This window comes from Natrix helvetica (assembly GCF_964273705.1).
Source record: "Natrix helvetica genome assembly, chromosome: 2".
Classification (NCBI taxonomy): Eukaryota; Metazoa; Chordata; class Lepidosauria; order Squamata; family Natricidae; genus Natrix; species Natrix helvetica.
The window spans coordinates 30,244,539-30,270,847 of record NC_138552.1 but is presented as its reverse complement, the minus strand read 5'-3'; the positions used below and the strand labels follow the sequence as shown (position 1 = coordinate 30,270,847).

At 37.1% G+C, this 26,309-nt stretch overlaps 1 protein-coding gene across 1 annotated transcript in view; it reads right to left on the bottom strand.

Annotated features, from left to right (window-relative positions):
• ZSWIM6 (zinc finger SWIM-type containing 6) overlaps positions 1-26,309 on the bottom strand; it is a 113,011-nt gene that overhangs the window by 16,005 nt on the left and 70,697 nt on the right. The window contains exons 5-10 of the mRNA XM_081941336.1: positions 20,002-20,181; positions 18,149-18,325; positions 17,761-17,907; positions 15,071-15,217; positions 13,565-13,825; positions 9,271-9,406 (exon numbers count right to left, since the gene is read on the bottom strand). Of these exons, the coding sequence (XP_081797462.1) occupies positions 9,271-9,406; positions 13,565-13,825; positions 15,071-15,217; positions 17,761-17,907; positions 18,149-18,325; positions 20,002-20,181 (1,048 nt within the window). The remainder of the gene's footprint in view (positions 1-9,270; positions 9,407-13,564; positions 13,826-15,070; positions 15,218-17,760; positions 17,908-18,148; positions 18,326-20,001; positions 20,182-26,309) is intronic.

Genomic DNA, 26,309 nt, shown 5'->3' with positions numbered 1-26,309 from the left:
TGCAAGAAACAAGCAAGCTCAGAGAGCACCTCATTTCAATCCTGAGCTACAAATATTCTCCTTTATTGGTACATAATATACTGAAATATAACCGTAATGCTATGGTAAGGTCCTTATACAATAAATCCTCTGAATTATTCTGTTTCTCTGTGCTTCCTATTCATATTGCATACTAAGAAAAGCTGGTAATTATCAACACGCACACACACACACACACACACACAAAATGTATGTAAAGGTAAACCTGACATACTTCTAAATGGGAGTATTATTAGAGATTTGGAATGTGAATTCTATTCTTAATAATTAATGATGTATTGACCCAGTTCTGCATTTCTATTTTTCTGTACAGTTTTGACATTTGCAACCAGATTCTCTGCATTGTTTTTTAAAAAGCAGGTATCACCAAATATAATGGGGTTCATTCCCAATGAAATGTGCATAAGATTGCAACCTGTAAAGATTGACATGTTTACTGTATGGGAGTGTTTGTTTACAATAGTATGCTGATATTATTCCTATACATTATTTATTACAAAAATAGTATATCAGCCTGAAGCTTTGTTTTTTTTCTCAACTGGTAAGATGTATAATATGTCTTGGTATCTGAATGCAGAAACTCTGATTTTCATCTCTTAGTAAATTTGTAAACAATTATTTGAGAGAAGTAAAAACATTTATTAGTTTTGTATTTTTTAAACGATCAGATAAAATATTTTTATTTAGTTACATACTATGTGTTTAAAATGTCATTCTGGTTTTCTAAAACTGAAATTGCATGTGCTTGTATATTTTTTTTTAATTCACAAATCAATGTATTCGCTTCTATCTCAGATTTCATGCAAATGGTGCAGCCCCTCTGCAATAATATGCCCTGAGCATCCAGATTTTCAGAGGCATGGGTGCACAATATCTATATAAAACCATCTCACAGTAGGCAGAGAAGTTATCTGAATAACGTTTGCATTCCACCATAGCTATTTTTAGAGATATCAATCCCAACAATTGCGCTGGAACTTTAACAGCTATTTAGTCAAAAGAATTGAGATGTCAAACAATATTGTCATATTAAACAAATGCTGGTTTAAAATCTCAAAATACAGCCTCTTGAGCAAGCAGCCATTCACTTTGTTTTATTTTACTTGCACAAGCAAGTCTGTCAAAAGTAACTCCATGCAAGATTAAAAAAAGATAAGTATGAGGACAAGCCTACTTTCAAACAATGGTTTAAAGAGATACTACAGCTGTACTGAAAATAGTTGCTTTTTGCTGATAAGTTATTTCTATCCCTCCTACAGGGCTATTATTAGAAGAGACTACACTGTAATCTACTTGAATGAAAATAGGATGGTGGATTTTGGTGTTGGTTTTTTTTTTTTGCACATGAGCTTCTTACCATGATGATTCAGAGCAACTTCAGCACTTGAAAGGTCAAAAGTGATGACACAGGACACTTCCACACAACCAACCACCCCATTGCTCAAGTTCTCTGATTTCACAATGAAAATTCAGAAAGGCTTGACTGGTTTTTCCCCTTCTATTTAATATCACTACTACACCACAAGAGTAAGCATGTTTACTTTGTGAACTGTGAGATAAGCAGCATATAAATTAGATAAAACATGGATAGATGGATGGATGGGCGGGCAGGTGGGCGGGCAGGCAGGCAGGCAAACTACCACAATCACTAAGAACTGCTGGTCTATCTGAGCTCACTCTTTCTAGCAGGGTGAATTTAAAAAAAGCCTAGCCTAACCCCAGAGTTTAACACTGGGACAGTAATTCCTTCCTTCTTTGTAGTTTTACAATTTTGTACTTTTAAAAATTGCAAGCATTTCGGTTGTTCCTCAGGGTGGTGAATCACCAAATGCCTTATTCTGTCTCTGCAGTTCTTCTACAAGCCCTGACTTCCTGACACAGGGTTGAAGCAATGGAGTTAGAAGCTGGGACAAGCGCAGCAACCTTGCCAATGACTGTTCTGTCAACATAATCTTCTACAATCACGCTGCTTCTGCCGTGACCCACAATGCCTAAAAGCAGAAGTACTTGTACCATGTTTGTAACAAGCCTCACAACTGTAGCTGAAAGAACCTGGAGAAAGGGCAATCAGCAGGTTTTGAGCAAAAAAAGTCAGCTAATCAACAGCACCATTCACATTAAATTTATCCCTACAACTTTCATCTGGAAGAACGCATTGAAAATCAGCTAGAAAAGGAAGCCTTTTGTTTGTTTGGGGAGGACATCACTGTCATTCATATTGATCTCTACAACCAACAATGGAACGTTTACAGTAATTCAGGCAACAGAAATTGAAAAATAGCCACAACATTCTGAAATTATCAGAGACGCTTCGGAAGACCTTTTCCCATCTAATCAATCCAGATGTCTTTTTTTATGAATTTCATCATATACAATCATATATGTAGCATGGCAACTAAAACACTGAAGTATGATTTGTGTAGCTCTGAGTCATTATATCTCAGTTCTCATAGCCCTTAACAAATTTGGCAAAGCTCTTTGTGATGGCAGGAGAGAACAAGATCTTTTTTGTGATAGGAGCCTTTTCCAATCTGATGTGTTGATCTGTACTTTCCATAAACTTGCTGGGTGAAGATCAGGGGTGGGATTCAGCCGGTTCGGGCAAACTGGTAGCTCCAACAATCAGCTGGGAGCAAACCTGTTTGCTCCAATGATCAGGTTGGCCCGCCCGCCTGTGTGCTTTACTTACTTATATCCTCTCATCTGATTCGTGCGGCAGAGCTGTGTTACTCCACAGAAGTAATGTGGAAGGTAAGTTTTACTAAAACTGTGCACGCGTGTGGAGCAAAACATGCGATCACCCAACCGGTTGTTAAACCGGCAGGATCCCACCACAGGTGAAGATGAAAAGAAAATGTACTTCAAACCATACAGACATTACCAGGTTGGAGAAGGCTGCACTAAATAGTCTAAATAGACACTCTCCAAAAATCAATACTCCTCATATAGCTTAATCCATCCAGTATGAAAAGTTTCCAAAGCAAGATTATGTTCCTGATCGATCGATCTATCTATCTATCTATCTATCTATCTATCTATCTATCTATCTATCTATCTATCTATCATCTATCTATCTATCTATCTATCTATCTATCTATCTATCTATCTATCTAATCTATCATCTATCTATCTATCTATATCTATCATCTATCTATCTATCTATATCTATCATCTATCTATCTATCTATCTATCTATCTATCTATCTATCTATCTATCTATCATCTATCTATCTATCATCTATCTATCTATCTATCAATCATCTATCTAATCTATCATCTATCTATCTATCTATCTATCTATCTATCTATCTATCTATATCTATCATCTATCTATCTATCTATCTATCTATCATCTATCTATCTATCTATCTATCTATCTATCTATCATCTATCTATCTATCTATCTATCTATCATCTATCATCTATCATCTATCTATCATCTATCTATCTATCTATCTATCTATCTATCTATCTATCTATCTATCTATCTATCTATCTATCTATATCTATAATCTATCTATCATCTATCTATCTATCTATCTATCTATCTATCTATCTATCTATCTATCTATCTATCTATCTATCTATCATCTATCTATCTATCTATCTATCTATCTATCTATCTATCTATCTATCATCTATTATCTATCATCTATCTATCTATCATCTATCTATCTGCACATGCATGCAAAGAGAACATTTTGTATTCTAGCTTCAGAACATCTGTTACTGGGTGGAAATATACAAAATGAGAAGCAAGCAATAAAAGACAAAATAATTATGCACAGGGAAAAAAAACATGAATATGCAAAAGCAGCTATCTCAACACTTTGCGGTGCTTAAAAATTCAACTCTTACAAATCCAAAATGTCTGGAAGAGATAAGTGTGGCACTAAAAATATAGCAGTGTAGGAGCCAGGCAAGTCTCCTTCGGGGGGAGAAATTCCACCAACCACTTTGACAATCAAAAAAATAGAAAACTGACTTTACCTGAAAAGAAGCTCCCATATAAGTTGGAAGGCAAGAGAAGATCTCACTGCATGAAAATCTAAACAACTACTCTTTTGTCTTTTCTTCTTTTTTTTAAAATAGTTTTGGGCGAATGATAATTTTATCTAATCTTATCAATGCAGAAGAAAAAATTGGACATAAGATTACAGCAGTTAATTGGACAATTTTATATACTAGGACTGTGCAAAACATACCAATGGGTGGGGGAGGCTTCACTAATTATATGAGTCTTGAGTAATACAGCAGACATCTCAAGGCATTAAAGCAACTGCTTTAATTTTGTGTGTACATGCATAAACTTTCCTACACAGGCTGCCAATGAAGCCAAGTAGCTGTGCGTTTGCCCACAAATGCAGCCAGCCATGAAAAGCCTTCTAGAGGACAGGACATTTTCAGTGCTTTAAAATGCTTGTCACAGCCTGTCTGTAACACTGACATCGGGTAACATTTCTATGCCTCTTTTCAGTTGCAACTAAAACTTAAATTTGGTAGATTTATGCGACCTCAAAGATTTTGAGAGCTATGTGCAAAGTCTAGAAGAACGCAGAAAGCTGTACAGGTAGTTCTCAATTTAGAGCCGTACTTTAATCTGGCAATTATGGTTGTTAAGTCATGATGGTTCTAAAATGCGTCATCATAGGACCAAAACCAAAATTATGATTTTTGTGGTGGTCGTTTAGGTAGACCCATTGTTTGCTGCAGGATTTCTTTTTCCTGGATACTGTCTGTGAGGCATTGCAAATGGCCATAAATGCAAACTTGCATGGGTTCAGTCATAAGTCAAGGACTACCTAAGTTGAACACAGTACAAGTAGTCCTCAACTCACAACCATGACAATCTGAATTAAGCCTAGGAAAAAGTCTATAATGACCTAAAATAGAACTTATGATCATCACCCTGCCTCCATGGTCATGTAATCGCAATTCGGACTCTTGGCAACAGGCTCAATTTTTTTTTAATGCCACCTTTGTTTTTATAAATAACTCAAGGTGGCAAACATATCTAATAATCTCCTTCCTATTTTTCCCACAACACCCTTATGAGATGAGTTAGGAGATGAAAGAATGATTTTCTCAGCTGGCTCTCATGCCTAAGGCAAGACTAAAACTCAAAGTCTCCTGGTTTCTAGCCTTAACCACTATAACAAACTGGCTCTCATTTACAATTGGCTGCAGCATCCCATGGTCACACAGCTGCAATTTGCAACAGTTTTTGCTGATTCCAGCAGAAAACTGGATTCACACTTACAATCCCGTGACTCAACTTAGGACCATGCGATTTGACTTATAATCATGGTAAAAATGGCTGTAAAATCACGTCCGGTTATGTGATGATTCAACTTACAGCCATACAGGCTTAGGATAGGCTTAGGATAGAAGTTCCAGTTCCCAGCTGTGGTCGTAAGTTGAAGACTAGCTATATCCTGATTTCTAAAATTTCAGTTTTCTTTCTTTTTTGTTTGTTTCTTTAAAAAAACAGATTCTCAGTTCCTATGGCTATGAAGGAATGCTCGGAATCAATGTGGGCAACACTATTTAAAACCCCGGGCTTCTGAATATCTACAGACCCCTCACATCCTGGACATAAATTGTTTCAACTGCTACCCTCAGAACGACGCTGTAGGGCACAGAACTAGAAATGACAGTTTTTCCCTGAATGCCATCACTCTGCTTAACAACCAATTCCCACAACACTGTCAATAATTTACTAAGACAGTATTACTATTATTCTTCTCTTCCTTCCTAGTATCCATCTCTCCCCACTTATGACTATAGCCATGTTGTCTGTATCTTTCAATTTATATTGTTTTTATTTGTTTCCTAGTAGGATTTTATAGCTTATTAGTAACCTTGACTATCACTAAGTACTGTATCTTTTTATTCTTGATGAATGTATTTTATTATTTTATGTAGACTGAAAGCATATGCACCAAAGACAGATTCCTTGTGTATCCAATCACACTTGGCCAATAAAGAATTCTATTCTATTCTATAAGAGCCTTTGGTACTCTCTAAGAGTGGTTGTTTGCTTGCAGATATTTCACTAATCAACAAAGTAATATTATTAGTGCTAGTGACTGGGTGTTCAGTCCCTATTTATGTACAGTAGTTTGCCCTGCAAATGGTTTCTGCTTGGTCATCTATGTCGGCAACATACAGGCTCATCTGCAATATACAACCCGCCACTATAACAGCCATTAGATAGGACAGACAGGGAGAAGAATAGCAGAGCACATCCATGAATACCAATAAACAGCCAGAAGTCACCATGAAAACTCCTTAATCTCACAACACAGAGACAGGCTCAACCACAGTTTCATCCAAGAAACTCTGAGCATCCTAGAGTAAGCTAAATCGAAAAACTCTAGGCAATTCCTGGAAGATTGGCATTCAGACAAATCAGCCATCAATACAAACATAGAGATAAACCACATTTGCACGTCATTCAAGAGACAATAAAAAGCCAAAAAAAAAAAAACAACAAAAAAAGAAAAAGTCAAGATTGAGAGACACCAACTGGTGGTCCACCGACCACTGGTGGTCTGTGAGAACGTTTTGATGGTCCACAGGAAAAAATATTTGCATTTTTTATATTGCACTAAATACTATTTATCTTTTTAAAAAATCATAGTAGTGGTCTGCGGGATTTAAAATTATGAATTTAGTGGTCCAGAAGGTGGGTGACCTCTGGTCCAGATCACATCCTCCTTAGCAGTTAAAACCCAGGTAAGCAGAGATTAACACCAGACAAACAAGCAGAAAATAATACCCTAATTAAGGAATTACCAAAGAGAAAAATATATACCCTCATCAACATTTGCAGGGAAAAAAGTATATAAACGAACAGCCAGCCCCATACTCTCTAGCACTGAGGATATTATATAGTTGGGTAATGAAATGTTTGCAAGTAAGCAAAGCTCAGAGGGCACCAAGGACCCCACAGTTCAACTCTGAGCTACATATATTCTCTTCTATTCTGAAAGCTCTCCAGTGTCCTACACAGAATTGGGTTTCTTCCCAATTTGTATAAACAGACTGTTTCATGAAGAAAAATAACACAATTATAAAGTATGACAAAAATAAACACAATTTTTTGCTTGATTTGTGTAATGCTTTCTGGGGGTAACAGTCTGGTTAGCCTAATCACATTTGGTGTATGATGGCAGTGGGGAAATTGATTTATATTTGTGTGCACTCTCTCTCTCAACACATAAACCTTATGTTGTGCAGAACTTTGGATTCCAACTGAGAAATGTTATTTTGTGCCCCCGTAACATCTGCTGGAAACACTTTAAAGCATCTGTGACTTCCCTTCTCCTCCCCCCAGCTTGTGCGGCTGCTCTTCACAGCTGCAACTTTATCCTGGAAAAGATGCATTTGGTTTAAGGCATTCCCAACAAGTTCTCTGTGCATGCCTGTGGAAACTCCGAATCACATTTCTTCCTTTGAGTCTGAAGTGCACTTCAGCTCTAACAGACATGAATGCAGACCTAATCATTCACTGAATGCATTATGGAATTCTTCCTCTTGTGATATAAACCTGTACTATACCTACCAGTGCTTCAGCTCCAGTGAGAAGTTGACTCTGGTAATGCTTCTTAATTTATTCCAAGTAATCATCCACTGAAGCCAAGGGTATGCACGAGGGGTGTGTGTGTGTGTCTGTGTGTGTTTGTGTGATTCAAGAAGGCAATCACAACCATGAAATCAAAGCCCTGTTTTACGTGCAATGCAATATCCATAAAGGGGACAAGGCTTTAATCCCATAGTTACAGCCGCAATCTTGACTTTTTTTTGCACATACCCTGTGCATTCCCTTGGTTCCAGAGGATGATTTTCTGAAGCAAATTATAAAGCATGAGAGAAGGCAGCTTTCCCAAACTCAGCACTCAGTTATGTTGGAAATCACAACTCACAGAACTAGAAAGTACCAGTTCTCCCTTGCTTTTCCAAGAGGACAGATTTCTTTCACAATAGATATACTGAAGTGGTTGTGTCCACAGCTGCCTGCATGAGTAAGCTCAACTGAGATTCAGGATTCCCTTGGGGGCAGCTGAACTCCCAAGTGCTGAAAGAAGGAGGGGGGTCAATCAGCTGTGTTAACAGAATGACACACCTCATTTATTTCCAATTTTCTATCGTAGTGGTCCTATGATGACAGGTAATGAGGCAGACATAAGAACTGGACTGGCTTGTACAGTAGCACAGAAGCTACTGCCTTGAAAATGAAAGGGAAAAGCAACTATGACGGGACAGAAAAAATTCAGATTAGATAGTTCTAGGATTTACTTCCAGTTATAAACAGTGCTTGAGAGAATATTCTAATAAAAACCCCTTAGTTCTGTGTTCCCAACATTAGAGCATATACTTCAGTCAATCTACGTAGGCAGTTCTGTCAAGAGTCAGATACAATTTCCAGCAGCAAGAGTGTCAAGCATCTTTTAGAGAGGGGTCAATCTCAGAGCTACTTCTGAAATGATTGAATCTTCGGATGGAGAATTAAAATGAAAGGCTTGGATCAGAAAGGCTGTGCGTTACATAAATATAAAAGTCTTGCAACTCTTGCATGTTATTCATTCACCCAAATATTACACCCCATGACCAGACTTCCAGGATGGCACACTTCATATGCAAACTTTTATTTCCTCAATTTGATAGTTTCTAAAGGTTTTGAATTTGCAACTTGCATAAATCCCAAGTAGCAATAGACCAAGCAGTCCTCCTCACTTGTTGACTCTCCAATCATGCTGGAACTGCAAGTCCCATAATTTCCTAGAGCAGCACATCTAGGACAAGGAGTGTTGTACTAAAATACACATAAAAATAAACTATCACTCTGGCAGTGGCTTTCTAAAATTAAAGTTATGGCCCAGTCTTCTAAAAGACAAAGGGTCTCATCTGACAAGAAGAGGCCACCACAGAAAAGGTCTTACTCCCCTCCACCATGTTTTTAACCAGTGGTGGGATTCAGCCAGTTCGCACTATTTCAGGAGAACCAATTGTTAACTTTCTGAGCAGTTTGGTGAACTGGTTGTTGGAAGAAATCATTAGGGCAGAGAACCGGTTGTTAAATTATTTGAATCCCACCACTGTTTTTAACCTCTGAAGGACCACATGTTTGGAGTGAGGCCTCTGCAGTGACTTTAGAGATTTGAAGGGAGAACCATGCTGTCAATTGGAATTGGACATCCTTTATAAATGTTTTTTAAGGATACGTACCGCATTGCTCTCAGTGCAGTTTTGTATGCTAGTTCAGCATCATGAGGTAGGAGAGAGGTGAAAAGATACTTGGCAAAGGTATGCATTGGAACACTCTCCCGATGGATGATTTCACCTAGACCGCTATAGGGTCCAGCTGTTGGAGAGGGGAAGCAAAAGAACAGAAAATCTTATAATGAGAACTATAATTTTACTGAACATAAAACCAAGAAGTATCAAAATGCTAGAAATTTTGCACTAATTTTTGCCAAAAAGAAAACATCCACTACAAAGGAAAAACTCTATCTGGTGAGGAGCCCTCTCCAAAAAACTGGAAGAAAACCAAGTAGAACATATTGTATCAAAGCAAAGAACTGAAGCATGTATATGCTTTTGGAATCATATTTTAAAATATGTTTTAGCAGAATATAGTTTATAGCTCAGGAAAGTATTTGAACACGAGCAATATATTCCAATGCAAATGGCCCAATCTATGTGGATTGGATAGTCATGCAAAATATGTATTTTTCCTCAGAGTGTCATGCATGCTAAAGCAGGTCACTGTAAGAAATGCCTGAATCCTTCCTTAGACCACTCACAGTCCAAATATAACAACAGAACATTTTAGGCGTGGCACATTATATCCTTGGAAGTAGCTATTCCGTGACTCTGTAGGGTCTGTATATATAATGAAGGCCTTCTCAAGATCTACTATCAGAACTGAACATATATGACGTTAGGTATATGATCTACTACTACAATATTGATAGAGAATGGTTGCCCTTAAGTATCAAATTTTATATACAGGAAAGCATCTCTGGTATCTTTGAGAGTTTTAGGAACAGATCTCTATCTTAAATCCTGGGGAATTATTGTCAGTGAGTGCAACTGAGCTCCCCAAACTGTTAGTGTGAATCAGTATAAACTATTTTTCTATAAATCTTATTTTAAAAATAAAAGGGAGACAATCACCTTTGGAATTAAATTTCATGGAAAACATCAGTTATGACAGATTTTATCACTTTTTACCTATTAATCCCATTACATTTTTTCTGAGTTAGGAGAAGCTGAAGAGCCTTCTGAAAGGAAGCTAAAACTAAAAGTATTAACCTTGAAATGCAAAGAAGCTGATGACCACAGTATCCTGAAAAAATGTAGCAGAAAAATATGAATTATTGTGCTTCAAAGATCCTTAATGAAAATAAACTATATCTTTTTTATTTTTTCCCTCAATGATATCTCCAGAACTATTACTTCATACAAATTAACACTATTTTGCATTTGAAACATTTCAAGGAGTTTCCTTTTAGCACAAATTTAACCGCTTCTACTCTTAGGCAATAAAATAATAGAAAGTATTTTCAGATGTTACAGTTTTAAACATTTAAACATTTGACATTATAACTGAGGGCTGCTATATTATTGCACATGACAATTATCTGACAATTATCTGGGATTTGTGAAGTGGGTAGGTTCTTTGGTGGAATGAGTTTAGTCTGCATTTTAAATTTGTGCCCATCCCATGCAGGCACAGTTGAATCTTAGCAAGGATGGGATTCTGTTAAAGGAGGCCTTCTGGATCCATAAAGATTTATTCCATCAGTCCTGATGAGAGTTGTGCTGCCGGGGGTAAAGCAGGAATATTAACAAAGAGTTTTCTAAACTCATAGTTCTTGCTGGAATATGTGTTTAGACTAGGGGTGAGACTGAAAATTTTTAGCAACCGGTTCTCTGCCCGGTTGATGGGTGGGCGTGGCAATGGAGGCATGGCCTAGTCAGCTTCCTGCACCACAGTGGTGGTGGGGAGTTTTCACCCCCCCCCCCAGGCTTTGGAGGCTTTCCTTGAGCCTCTGGGAGGGTGAAAACGGCTGCTCCAGGCTCTGTTTCCAGACTTCTGGTAAGCCCATTTTTCACCCTCCCAGAGCCTCCACACAGGGCCTGCACTTACCTGGCATGACGGGTGGGAGGGGTCAGCTAGTCCTTGTAAATACTGGTTGGGCGAATCAGATTAAAATTAACATCTGGTTCGCCCAAACCGGTCTGAATTGGCTGAATCCCACCCCTGGATTAGACTAAGAAAACTGCAACAAACCATCATCATTTTAAATCTAAGACTTCCGCAATTTGATCTATGGGACGGGGTGGGACGTACTTGAACACAATCCTGCAGCTGTAGCTGGCACAAAACATAGCTGCCTGCCTACTGAATGGGAAGTAACTGGTTTAGTAGAACAACTTCACTGGTTGGCAATAGGTTCCTCAGTCCAATTCAAAGTGCTAATGATCGCTTCTAAAGCTCTGAATGATTTGGGTTCTTGATGCCTTTGGGACAATCTGGACCAAGTAGAATTGGCCTGCCCACCAAGTGGGGTACATGGGTTTCCACCCTCCAAGAGATCAAGCAAGCAACCGCAGCTTGAAAGGACGGTCTTTTTGGCAACAGCTGCCTCACTTTGGAGTATCTTTTCACCAGAGGCCACAATGGCATCAAAGGCAGTGAAAACTAACCTCTTTTGCAAGACCTTTGGGATGGAAGCTCCACAATACTGAAGTTAGTTTTGATGTGGAAAATAATCTTGATTTTAATCAAATAATCTTTTGTGTGGATATTTATCTTGTTTTTGTTTAACATACTGGATTTCATCACTTGTATCTTTTTATTATTTATAAATTGCCTAGCAATTTTGTAAATATATAAACAAGGCCAAAAAGGACAGAATCCTTGAAAGGTGTGATTACAGTCTAATTCAATAAGATTCATTATATTATTAGTGAATTTAGTGCACAACTGTAGTTTTTGATATTCATCAGGTGTAAAAATAGTCAAGCAATAAGGCTAAGTAGAACAAATACGGTTCTCAGTACTCTGCCCTACATTTAGGCAATACTAAGTTTAGGCCAGAGGTCTCTAAAAATTTATACAAGCCCTATCCTTGTTACTGCTTGAGGTTCCTCAAAGAAATGTAATACCTGGCTTTTGATTCTTCTGCTTATCTATAGAAAATGTTTGGGGTTTGGTTTTTTGGGGAAAAGTTGACTTGACTTACAATACAATACAATACAATAGTAGAGTTGGAAGGGACCTTGGAGGTCTTCTAGTCCAACCCCCTGCCTAGGCAGGAAACCCTATACCGTTTCAGACAAATAGCTATCCAACATCTTCTTAAAGACTTCCAGTGTTGGGGCATTCACAACTTCTGGGGGCAAGCTGTTCCACTGATTAATTGTTCTCACTGTCAGGAAATTTCCCCTTAGTTCTAAGTTGCTTCTCTCCTTGATTAGTTTCCACCCATTGCTTCTTGTTCTACCCTCAGGTGCTTTGGAAAATAGTTTGACTCCCTCTTCTTTGTGGCAACCTCTGAGATATTGGAATAATGCTATCATGTCTCCCCTAGTCCTTCTTTCTCTTAAGCTAAACATACCCAGTTCCTGCAACCGTTCTTCATATGTTTTAGTCTCCAGTCCCCTAATCATCTTTGTTGCTCTTCTCTGCACTCTTTCTAGAGTCTCCACATCTTTTTTACATCGTGGCGACCAGAACTGAATGCAGTATTCCAAGTGTGGCCTTACCAAGGCATTATAAAGTGGTATTAACACTTCACGTGATCTTGATTCTATCCCTCGACTTGATTTTTTGTATTTGTTATCTTATCCCTGAAGTGACCATGCATTTTAATTCTCACAAAGTTTCAAGTATTATCCACCTTTCTTAATTTAGATAGTATTTACTTCCAGAAAAACTCCACTAGTAAAAGTTACTTTTAAACATTACAAAATTCTCATATACTTCTGGGTGAAGTTCCACATCAGATGGTCATTGAAATGCTTGACTAGAGAAAGAAACTTCTTGGATGAGAAGCGAAATGTTTTCAAAGGAAAAAAAAAAATCCAAGAAAGTCCAGCTGCCTTTTGGAAAAAAGCACTTTTGGGACAACTATAACTTGGAAGATTGAGAATCTTCATGACCAGAGAAAGCTTAACTGTATGTGTTTTAAGTTTCACCTGAAAGTGGTTGCGATGATTGCAAGAATTTCATAATCTCACGTGTGAGATTGAAATTTTCCATGCTCCCCTAAAATAGCTAGAATTACAACAAGATAAACAAACCTATTTTAATTTCCATTCTGTAGAGTCAAGGATAACCATCTCTTCGTATGTGCAATATTTAAATACGTAGACTGGGAATAGTTAAAAGCTCTCAAAACAGTCATTAGATTTGCAAGAGCTTGTTGATTATGAAATGAACCTACTTAGGATGCCTTCTACTTTTGTTAAAAGCTGTTAAAAAAGAAAGTTATCATCAATAATCAGCTACCTTCTAATAGGAAGACTGCTTGCTTTTGGAAAATCTTCACCAGAGTGTCATCCAATTCTATTTCATGTAGCTTGGAAATTAGCTGTTCCTCATTTCGACAAACCTTCTCTTGTGCATACAAGCCATCAGGCATTATTCTCTGCTGACCCAATCCTATTAATGCCACTTCCACTGCTAGTGTTAAGTAAGATTCTCCTTCTTCTAAGAATTTGTGAGTAGGAAAGTGATAGTATTCCAGAGATTTGCATGGGCCCATGTTTTCTGGAACAAAAAGTTACAAAATAAAAACAATAAAGCCACTGAAAATGGTTTCTCTGAAGTTACATGCCTTGTTTATGCCTATTCTTTATCATTCATAAGCTTCCTATAGAGGTAGCAAAAATTGGCATGGTTACATTTTAGGTCTACTTTATACATCACACTAAGCCAAATGTTTGTTTTTGTTTCAGCATTTTCTACGAATATAGCCAATGTAGTTTGTAAATCATGGCTTATGTCGTATAATGTAACATTAACCAAGTCAATTATGTTTTATCCAATAAACCATAGATAAATAAAAGATGGCTTAGGTGTGATACGTGAATCCTATCTTACTATATAAGCCACTCAGAACATAAAATTTTGAAACATACAAAATAGCAAGTAAAATGTATTCATAGTGATTTGAATGGGAGTCAAATGCTGTCTACTGAAAGCCAAAATATAAAACAGCAAAAGACTGAACAATGAATTAGGAAATCCTTATTTCTGTCATGAGTTCACTACATGGTCTTAAGGAAATCTGTGTTTCATATTCTTTGCCATCCTTCACCTGCAATATGCACGATAACAATACTGACTAAATCACAGCAAAGTAGTAAGAATCATTTTGGGAGCCACCCAGACTTCAATATAAGATGGGCAGCTCTGCAAATGTTTAATATAAATAAATTATATTAAATAATTTAAAATGAAAATAAATTATAAATAATTTATAATATGGACAGTTGAACATGAAATGCAATGTTATTAATATTCTTAATATCAAGTCAGGTAATAAAGGCCACATGCTTTGAATTCAGAAACAGTCCCAAATTCAATCCCAGACATCCTAAATTGAAAAATAATTTGCTACATACATTCTTCCTTATATTGGTATTGTACAGATTAGCTGAGGTTATAAGTCCCTGAAATCTTTTCAGCCACATTGGCTGGGTACTGACACATTTGGAAGGCAACAGTTGAGTGAAAGTATACCTCTCTCGCTATAAGGCAGATAGATACATTCAGTCAATAAGATAAACCATTGATCACTCAGAACAAACTTCTGTTTCCTTAATTTCCCTTTCTTAAGCATTTTCAACTTCCCTGTTTCAAGGAATGTTTTAATTAAGAAACATTTTGGCTCAAACTCATTGCTAACAGTTCCAAAACTAATTCTTTAGTTAACATGCAATGACTAATAAAATGCAACTTGTTTTAAAATGCTGAATGCGCATACACAACTGGTACAAGATAAGATTTTACCTGTGAAATCTGAGAACACATGGAAGCTTTCATCGTCCACTCTGCAGGCTTCCATAAGGCTACTGAAAAGAGTGCCAATTGGGTCCAATGGATGCCCAACCCAACCTTCTAGATTTGTAATAGAGGTAACACCTTTGTGAAGAAGTTCTACATAAAAAAAAACAAGTACACATATTGATTGTATGATAACAATTGTATTGATATTATTTACAGAATTTTAAAATGCAGAATACATGTATTTCTTTTTCTTATCAGTTAAGACTTTTCCAAATCAGGAAAACGAAACCTAGGAATGAGTGGCCATAAAGGAGACAGAATCTGAATTCAGATCTCTAAAATGCCCATCAAAGGGTTCACAATGGATGAAATACGGCGATGCCAGTAGCTGAAATTTTAAATAACTATACAGCATTGCTTAGCTTTTTCAAATTTCAGCAATGAAGAGGAACCCTGGTCAGTTAGAAATAATCAGAATAAAGCAAGGTCTCGTTTCCTAGGAATCAAAAATGTTGACTCTACTAACAACAACAACAAAAGCTGTCTAAAGGTTTTACTGTTGTTGTTGTGAATAGTTTATCCAAACTATCTTTAGGCTATTTCTACAGAATTTATAAACAGGAAGCATACTTATGTTATTCAGAGAAGAGTTATTTTAGTTTCTCTGTTTTTTTTTTTAAAAAGGTCCAGTATTTTAATTAAGAATTCTTTACAACTGAAACCAAGACACCAAATATTTGAATGGGTAACTTCCATGAGAATTTGTGTCACATGGAATAGAGGAGGTACATTATAGATAGTTCACTGCCAGTAAATAAAAACAACCACTTCCTGAGCCCCCACCAATTTGCAGAGGGTTGGCTCTCTACCCAAGATTCCAGGAAATACTAACACAAATTTTAATTCTACTTAAAGAGAACTGGGGGCAAAAGCAGCAAATGGAACAGTAAAAAGGGATACTACAGATAAGTTACTTAGTTCAAGCAGCTCCTATAAATTTTTTGCTTGAGGCTCACAGAATCTATAGAAGAGTTTAAGTGCAGAGAGAGTGAAGCCCATGAATACAGCTCCAAGCCTTATTGTCTTTAACCACCATATATTCAGGTTGGAAGTCTGAGAGGCGGATATATTTGTGTTCAGTTTTCTTCATGAGCCAGGTCTGGAATAAAGCTGGGCTCTTGGTCACACTGCCATATGGACTCATTGCAAGTCAACATGAATACAGATCATTACAGACCTCTCACCTGAATGAGTAGAAGCTAGAGAAAGACACAAAAGTGGCTATGTGCACAGCAAGTACTCTCCCCACTTTCAACTTTCTAGACATTCAAGCAAATGTCTGAATGAACAGCAGGTGCTCTATCACTAAAGTCTTCAAGCAAAACCTTAAGGACTCTGCCTTATGTCTCCAAGCAGTTCCACTCAATGCTGTCCACATTATGGGGAGAAGTGGGGCCATTGCAAATGTGAACAGGCCTACCAAAACCACCAGTATATATCTGCCTAATCTTCTGCAGATACGTAAAAATGTACAGATCGAAGCAGTAGTGGAAGGGCTACATCATATACCTTGCCCTATATTTTCTCTGTACCATATTAATAGTATTATACCCACCCTCTTCGGTTTTCAAAGACAGCTTTATTTCCATTTTCCCTATAAACAAAATCCTTATTTGGTAGCTTTCTGATCCTGTAGATGGGATGTTATTCAAAACTGAATTAGATCCCATCTCTTGGACTTACAGGGCAAGACCTCACCCAGTGTTGATTGACACTATCTCAAAAAGAGAGAAAGAATCAATATCTAAACTACAATCAGTACAGAAGCATGGGAATGAGCTTCACAGTTACACATAATACTTTCAGGGAGAGGGCAGAGATCTTATATTTTCATCCAAGGACACTGGTATATTATGTCACCTATGAGTGAGTGAGCAATGTACTAACAAAGACAGTAAACTGACCATGCTTTCACAAACCCAGATTTTTTATTTTATTTTTGCTCAGATTACATGAGTGTCCCAAAGATGCTTTTTTCCAAGGGCAATTGGACTTTCTGGTTTTTATTTGAAGACATTTCATTTCTCATCCAAGAAGCTTCTTCAAAGTGAAACGTCTTCAAAGAAAAACCAGAAAGTCCAATTGCCCCTTGGAAAAAAATCCTCTTTGGGACAACCATGACCTGGATGACTGAGAATCTCCATAGACAGTATATGGGGAACTTTCTCAGAACTCATGCGAGAAGCCGTATGATTTATGGATTCAGTCACTTCCCACTATCATATTTTTAAACTGTTAAATGAATAATCTTAACTACCCACCTAAATAATTCCATATTAAAAAAAGAAGAAGCCCTGAAGAAGAATGTAGATGATGGTTCTGCTATTTTACAATTAGATCATTATAACTAGCTTGTTTCAGGAATATTTTCCCTGTAACATTCTGCACCTTGAATTTAAGATTAAGAGAATGAAAGAATTCTTTGTACTGTGGTTTTACTGAGAGATACAGAGAAACAGCTTTATTCCTATCAGACTTTTGGAAATGAACTGGCTCTTACCCCCCCATCCCAGCTACCATCACTGCAAACCTGCAGTGCTATATGTTCAACCATCACTTGCTTATTCTTAGTCTCATTCCAGACTTTTTCTCACCATGCTGTGTCCTTGGCCTTTCCTCCTGCCCACATTTACCTTTCTTCTGGAACCGGAACATTTCCTGCTGCTTCTGCTGCTGTCTCCTTAGAGTATTAACAATAGCAATTGCCAGCCGCAGGGCTTCTCTTGGGTAGCCATGAGACCGGAGTGCATCTACTCGTGCACAAGCTGTAGGCACATGCTCTGACAAAGAGAAAGGGAAGGCATTGTTAAGTATTGGTGTCTGGAATAACCCCAATACAAAAGACCATTAAATGATTTTAGGAATCTACCGTGGGGAGGGGGGGGGGAACCGAGCAGCCCATCTGAAAGGAAGCTCTGTTGTTCTCACCAGATGTTTCTGTCTTTTCTCTTCAACAACAACAACAACAACAAAAAGAAAGCATTGAAATCAGGGACATGTATTTCTTGCTAAGCCACTTACCATGCCAGAGGGGCCACCCGTGAGAATCAAAGAGCGAGTTTTGAGCCTCTTCATGGTAACAGTAGTTGGTATACAGATCACTGTTAATAATGTGCTGTAAGTGACTGTCCTGCCAATGGAGATCGCATGCCTCAATAGCTCGTGTGAACACTGTCCGGTGAGATCTGTTTGATGAATCTGCCAGCCCAAAGAGTTCGAAGAATTATATATTTTACAACGTTTATATGGCCCCAAACCTCCCACATTCAATTCCTCCTTTCTATTCTCTCTTATTAACATCATTTTCACATAGATTTCATAACTTTGGATGGAATCAAAGCTACCCTACATCAACTTTCCTCCAAGTGGTTTCCTCCAATGACTTAACTCTCACAATTCCCAGTCAACATCTGGGGATCATGAAGCTTGGAATAGTTGCTTTATACAATCAATTCACCAAGCTCAGTTAAGACTGAGCAGGAAAACAATATCCAAGTTTTATGATTACGATACAATTAGCCTACAAATGATTAGTTTGCACCATAGCTTCAAACTACACACATAAACAATGTATATTTAATATTCCGTTTCAAGCAGGAACAATTATAGATATACAAGGATAATCATTTCTTTGATAGAGGAGAGGTTGAAGATTAATACCAAGGACATACAGATTTAAATTAATGCAAAAGCTGCTGAGGTACAGTTTTCTTTTTACTGTACAATGCCAACTTGGCATTTAAATGCTAACTTGGCATTTAACTGCACCCCTTCATACCACACAACCAGGAATTTGCAATGTGGTTTTAAGTAGCTGGAAGAAGCTCTCCCTGCAATTATAATTTTAATCTGTAAGAAACTACAGCAGTACTGTCGACATCCTGAAGCAATTTTTGTTGGGGGATGTCACATAGCAGGGAAAGTTAGCAAATTAAATGAAATAATGTGAGTGATCTGAGAAAAATATACTAAAGGAATTAGGGGCTGAGTGCTTCAACCGAAACACTACGGTAGTATTGGCAGAAACTGAGAAACAGGGCTGTTTAGTACAACATTTGAACAAGGAAATGACCTATAGGCATTAGCCTCAAACTAACTACTTTCATCTGTTTTTGTAAGGCACCAACATATACCTCATGATATAAAAATACTGATATTTTATATATTGATTTTGGGTGAGATGATTTAAAACATTTCCATGATGCTGCAACCCCAGCAATTTAAATACACACAGTTCCTATTTAGTATAGCCTACTGGGTTTACATTGGAAGGACATCTACACAATGAAAAGCAATTCAGAACTAAATGTCAACCCAACATTCTATTAGCTGAAATACAGTCTTTGAAATGACCAAGAGAAAAATAACATGACTCGCATTACTGAAAATGTCTTGAGGTGTTGTCAGTGACTATACAGACTATAGCCAGCAAAGCATGTACACTTCACAAACAATCTTTTAGTTAATATTTTTTTACCAAAAGGCTTGAAAAATCCAGAACACTAGCATTAGGATATTATTATGCTGAGGGTAAAGGTTCATTCTCCAAGCTTGTGAGTTGGTTTCCAAACATTTCATTAGCAGGCTAAGTAACATCTTCAGTGGAGTTAGGGTATGTCAGTGTCAGTATTCTTCTGTTTATAAGGGCTTCAAAGTGTGGGTGTGTCAAGTGAGGGTCAGGTGTGAGTCATCAGAGTGTCTTGTGATGGGTCTTGTAACAGGGAGGTTACATCAGGTCAGGGTCATTGGGAGGTGAACTGCTGGTGGTGGTGGTGGTTGCATGGGTTGGTTGAGGGTCGGTGCTGTTACTATTATTATGCTTTTACAAAATGGTAACGGTGCAACATCTTCAATTAAATCAAATCAAAGTTTACCTTGTATTCCATTTACACCCTGTGGCAGAGCATTGGTTAGACTTGGCAGGTCATTTCCATGGTTCCCGTCTTCCCAGGGACACACATCAACACTGTTCCATTTCTTAAGCTGTTTCAGCCAACTGGCCTTCTGTTCCACCTTGCAATGGGGATTTAATACTATGCACATCCAAAGAGCACCTACAGAGAGACAGACAACATCCAGTTCGGCTAGATACCTTGAAAGTTATGAAAAGAACTATGCACACGTTTTTTTTTTTAAATGGATGCAATAACAAAGCTCTGTAACAGCTCACGCAAAAGGCACCCTTGAGAGCTTGCAGGAAATTGTATCTTATTTATCTAATTTATAACCCCTCCCTCCCATTTTACAAACAAGTGACCCTTGCCAGCATACAACAAAAACCAAACAAATTAATCAAAAGAAATCAACTTGAAAATAAGCACATTGAAGGAAATCTGTTTTGCAAACAAATATAAAGGTAAACAAAGGTGATGATCTCCATATGCAAAAAACCCCCAATAGTTTCAGTTTACCAATAAAAGCATGCATTAAGTGATTTTCATAATACGTTCAATGAATTTGATCCTTGTGGACTATGCTAAAATAAGTAAATAAAAATAGATAATGTTTGAAATGAATGTTCAATGCGATGTTCTTTAAGTATGGATTATTATTTTTATTTCTTATAAATACATTTTTTCCAAGCATGTGCCACACAAAGGATCCCCCTACCTGGATGTGCATGTGAGAGATCTCCCCACTAAAGCACCCTTTGCAACCATTGCAAGTGAACTGCCAACAATTCAAATTTTACATCCCCTCCTCCCCCCCAACTTGATTAAAATCTCTGAAAATATCTGATTCTCACTGTTGTTCTATATTGATCTTTATTTTCTATCAATTCTATACTGATTTTCTATTTTCAAATCTAGTGTGCAGATGTTCTATACTTCTCTCCATAACACAAGGGAGAATAAGCAACTTCTGATTTTTTTGCAATTATTTTTTGCTTTTTGTTAACCAAGGACAGAAATATATTTCATAAATACTGCTGCAATTATGTATGAGAAATCCTTCATTGAAATTTACAGATCTAATTTTCTGCTGACATTTAAGTCTGAACCAATCCAGGACCTCTATCTCTGACACTGCATGCTAATCGAGACATGAATAAAACAGGAACTGTTGGGAACATTTTTAAATATACAGATATTGCTCTTAAAATCGGCTATGTTGCAGACTCTTGACAAGCAGAGTGAAGACATCTACAAGTACTATTTAGCAACACTTCATTTGTTCATCAAGGAAGAGTTTTACATATTACAGAGACCTTCAGAATCTGTTAAAAATGAATGGCAGCCTTTCAGAAAAGACATGCATGCAACTGAATATGACTGGTAAAGAATGCAAATGGAAATCTGCAACTAAGCCACAATCTATGCCAAACATACTGTACCAAATCTTCAAAAGCAGTTCAAATGGTTTTGTTATTTCTCAACAATTTGGAAAGTATTATTTTGTTGTAGCAGCAAAACGAATCAAGCCAAAAGCTCACACTAGCCTTCCTTTTATCTTTATTGTATAAAATGTATAGCATTTGCTTCCTAGAGAAGCTGGTAGATGTTTAACACAGAAAATGCCTGCTATTGTTTCACCATTGAGAGAGAAATGCATTTACTGAAATATGCATTCAGAGATCTGCACTAAGGCAGGCTGGTTTTGTGCACTGCATGAAGTCTTAGTTTTTCTTTAATATTTTGTATGAACATGGCACTGCAGTGGTGGACAATGAGTGGCTCTAAAATCTGGCTGTTGGAGCCCTCTCTTGCCATTTTGAGTTGACAATCCCATGAATGAGTGTAAATGCTAAATTAGCCATATAATTAAAACAAAGAAAGCTCTCACATTCACACACACCCCAAACAATCCTGCCCAAATGTGCAATGTGACCACACTCATCCTGTAACCAGATCAGTTTTTATATTAAATACTGCAGTTCATGATTTCAAGAGGAATTTCATCAATAAATGATAGCTGTTAAATTTCTGTGCATTTTGACATTTTTAACAAGGGTTGCAGTGATAAAGCTAAATGGTAATTGCTCCTTAATTTTAATATAACTCTGTAAAACCAATTCAAGAGCACAGAAATTTAATTCAGGCCCAAGCTTGGTTATATAAGGCATATACACATACATAGTATATATAGTACTTTTTCTTAATATTACTGCAACTCAACCTGCTAAGAGATTTTCCTGGCACAAAGATAAGCACATATCATAAATCAATATGCAAATTCCATATTTCCCTGAAGATAATTGGAAGACTCATCATGCTGCAACTGCAATTTGGTATTAATTTCACACAAGAGAAAGACTATTAAAACTGTCACATCTTAGTGAGGTATTGTCAATTCTATTTTCACAATCATTATCTTGCTCTGAATTAGAGGTGGCTTTTCTTCATCAAAACTCTTGTTTCAATACAGACATTACAAAACCTATTGGACATTAGTGTTTTATCCCCATCAGACAAACAGAATATAATCAACAGTCAGCGATATAAGTTTATTTTTATATTATTAAACAAATAACTACATGATGGCAGTATTAAAGTCCTGTGTTATATTAGCAGTAGGTGCTGTTAACAATATGCATACATTTTTCCATCATGGATAAAAGCTATTAAGCATATATGCAGTACAATTAATAATTGTTTCCTATAAACATTACGATATCCCAAAGAAGCTTTTTCCAACTGGAATTTGTTAGCTTTTTCCTCTGAAAACATTTTGCTTCTCATCCAAAAGTTCTGAACTGAAGAAGCTTCTTAGATGAGAAGCAAAATATTTTCAAAGGAAAAAGAAAAAACCAAGAAAATCCACTTGCCTTTTGGAAAAAAACCTTTTGAGACAACCATGACCTGGATGATTGGAAATCTCCATAGACACACATTAGGATACTTGGCTTGCAATAAAAGAGAATTATTTCAGTTAATTTACATTTCTTCTTCCCATCCAAAGATCACCAATAGAGTTATCGAGGAAAAAATAAAAGATTAACTTAGATTAAAGAGTAAATGAAACATAGCATTAATTTAGAGAAGGAGGAGCCAATGTTGCGACGAGAAGACGTGAGATCTCAATGCTCTGAGATCGCCATCAATACTTTGCTGCTGGTTGGTCCAAACGGACCTAAACCGTCCCGCAGAGACAGTGAACAGGAAGAATATGTCTTGCTCATCTCAGGGACATTGCAAAGTCCCTGATCAATCCAAGAGAAGTTCTTCAAGCCGGCGACAAAAGATACAGCCATTAGGCTGATGAAGTCAGGGTGGCTCCAAAACGGAAGGATACGGAAAGAGAAAGTGTTTCCAGCTGGTGAGGAATTTTTACCATTTTAAAAGAGACTGCCTATAAAAAACTTAAAACTAATTTAAATTGGAGAACAGAATAAGCGGCAGAATTAAATTTGGAATGGTTTTGGACAGTGGGTTATCTTACTTTTTAAATGCTATCTTCATGGCTAGAATTTATGCAAGCCTTTTAAAATGAATGGATTAAGTTTTCTTCTTCTATTTTTTTTCTTTTATTATTCTTTGTAACCTATGGACTAAAATTCTCCTCTTTCATTACTGTGGGTGCTCTTCTAACTCATTCAAGAATAAATTTTTTTAAAACTTGAAATACAAAAAAGATACAAAAAGAAACAAAGAAGATTGCAACAATAACTCTGTACTCGGAGGCTGGTGCTTTGTGTATTGGAAACGAAACACTCTTACTTTTCTCACTGATTATCCTGCCTTGGCATTCCAAGGTCTCACTGCTTGTTTATAGAGAGTGATAAGAAAAAAAGCATACAGATGTCCATTTGAAGTATATCTTTAACCAGAGAAAGGTGAAAATAAAACGTTATTGTGAATCTATGCTTAATCTTGTTAAAACCTTCCAAGCTAGAGCAGCAGTGTTTGTTAGCTGAAGATAATGCCACAATTTCAACAGCAGAAAGAAATTTTAAGTCTGCAAAAGATATTTTCAGAAATACAGAAATTATCAAACACATATGAGAGGATAGAGAAGAAGTTGGAAGACAGAGTATCTAACAATAAAATATGATGAAGAAGTTGGAGATGTTTATCAAACAGAAAAAGTGGTGGTTAAAATCCTAAAAATCGAAGAGAAAAATGAATATAAAGAAATTAAAATTGCTGATATTTATAGTGATTGGTTTGTTTCTGAAAAGGGAAAGAGTGGAATACTGACAGAGGACTTAAATGGAGGGGAAATCTACCCCAGATGGCAAGATACAGAAGAAGAAAAATCAAAAGAATTTATGGATTTAAAGAGAGAAATTTTATTAGCAATATCATTGATAACACTACCGACAATCAAAGATAAGCTGATTAAGGAAATAGAAGAAGGGCATCAAAATTACAGGAGAGATTTTATAAGCAAGGAGTTGCTAGTAGGAGTCCATACAAAGTTGATTAAGGAGATGATTAGAGGACTGACACCACAAATGGCAGAAGATATGAGACTGTTTTGCTACTGGAAAGATATAGGTTGATAGATGGAAGAGTATAATTTAAAACTAGTTAAACTTTGTGAAATTTGGTGACAATAGATATAGTTAAATAAATAATTCATAATGATAATAATGTATACAATGTGTAGTGTTATGATAAGTAATAATGGGATATGAATATTGAATGATACCCATGAAAGGAAGATTAGAAATCCTTTTGGATTATATATAAAGGTTAATAAAAAAGAACTAAGTTAGATACAGTTAAGTCTTAATTATTAGGGGGAAAATGTTATGATGCAGGATATAGTTAAATAAAGGAGGGATAATGATAACAACGTATATACAGGTATGGGTACAACATAAGGAAACTGGGTGTAAATTTTAAACAGCGATTTGGAAAGGAGGATTAGAAAACTTTGTTATTAAATATTATGGATGTTTAGCTAGAATAGGATATAAGGATTCAGTGTTATTGGAGGATTTTAGAAATAGTAAATGAAATGCCAGTATGTGGTTATGTATTAAATCTTGCAGGGACGTGCGGTCAGGGGAGGCAGGGGAGCCAGAGCCTCACCGCTCTCATCATGAAAATTTTAAAAAAGGGAAAAGGTGCTGAGGAGCCTTCTGCACACGTGGTCCGGGAATGGGACCACGTGTGCAGGAGGCTCCTCTAGCCTCAGCCTCCCTCCTGCATACGTGGTCCCATTCCCCGCCTTCCTGAGTCAACATGAAGGGGACTGCGGAACGCGCTCCGTGGTCCCCTTCATGTTGACTCAGGAGTCAGGAAGGAGGGGAATGGGACCACGTGTGCAGGAGGCTGAGGCAGCTTCCGCCTCCTGCACACATGGTCCCATTCCCCGCCTTCCTGAGTCAACATGAAGGGGACCGCGGCTCGTGCTGATGACGTCACCAGCCTCACCAGCCATAAACCTCACCGCACGTCACTGGAATCTTGGTATATTTTATGATGGAGGACATTTAAACAATTATAGTCAAATGAAAATGGAAGTATGATGATGGTAACATGTATAAATATCTGAGTTAAAATACTTGAGTTAATATGAATTATGTTTGTTGACTGTGGAAGAGATGCACGAAAGCCTTTTTGTAACAAACTGATACACTTTCTACAGTATGTAAAGAAGGATGTGTTGTGTTTGTTTTGAAAATTAAAAATAAAAAAATATTTAAAAAAAGAAACATAGCATTAATTTTTAAAAAATAAATGAAATAAATAAATATTTGGCTACAGGGTTTGGCTCCTAGATACTCCCAGGACTCCTTCTTCCATATGGAGTTTAGTCCATCTTGTATTCTTATTTCAGATGGATATGCTAGGTGATAGGAGGGACAACTGAAGCATAACATTTCTCCATGACAAACTCCCTTGGAGGGTGATTGGCACCTATTGTGACATTTCTTATGGGGTTGCTTTTTTAAATTTGGTTAGCCTTACAAATTAAGTACATTTGAATTCAAAACTTTTCCAAACGCACCTACTTTCAGGAATGAAATCCCCCTGAATCCATATCTGTTTGTGGAACTGCCTTACCCTGAGGCTATCTATACATCCTATTCGGTTAGATACAGTGATACACTCCAGGTCCCCTCCTTTAAATGTTACCACATGATGGGATCTCAGAGGTCTGCTTCTTGGTGCCTCTCATCCCAGATCTGAGGGATCTCAATCTTTTAGCCTTCTGAAGAGTCATGAAGAACTGGGTCTACCCCTCCCCCCCAAATTGCTATGAGGTTGAGATTGAGCTAGGAGGCTGCTTG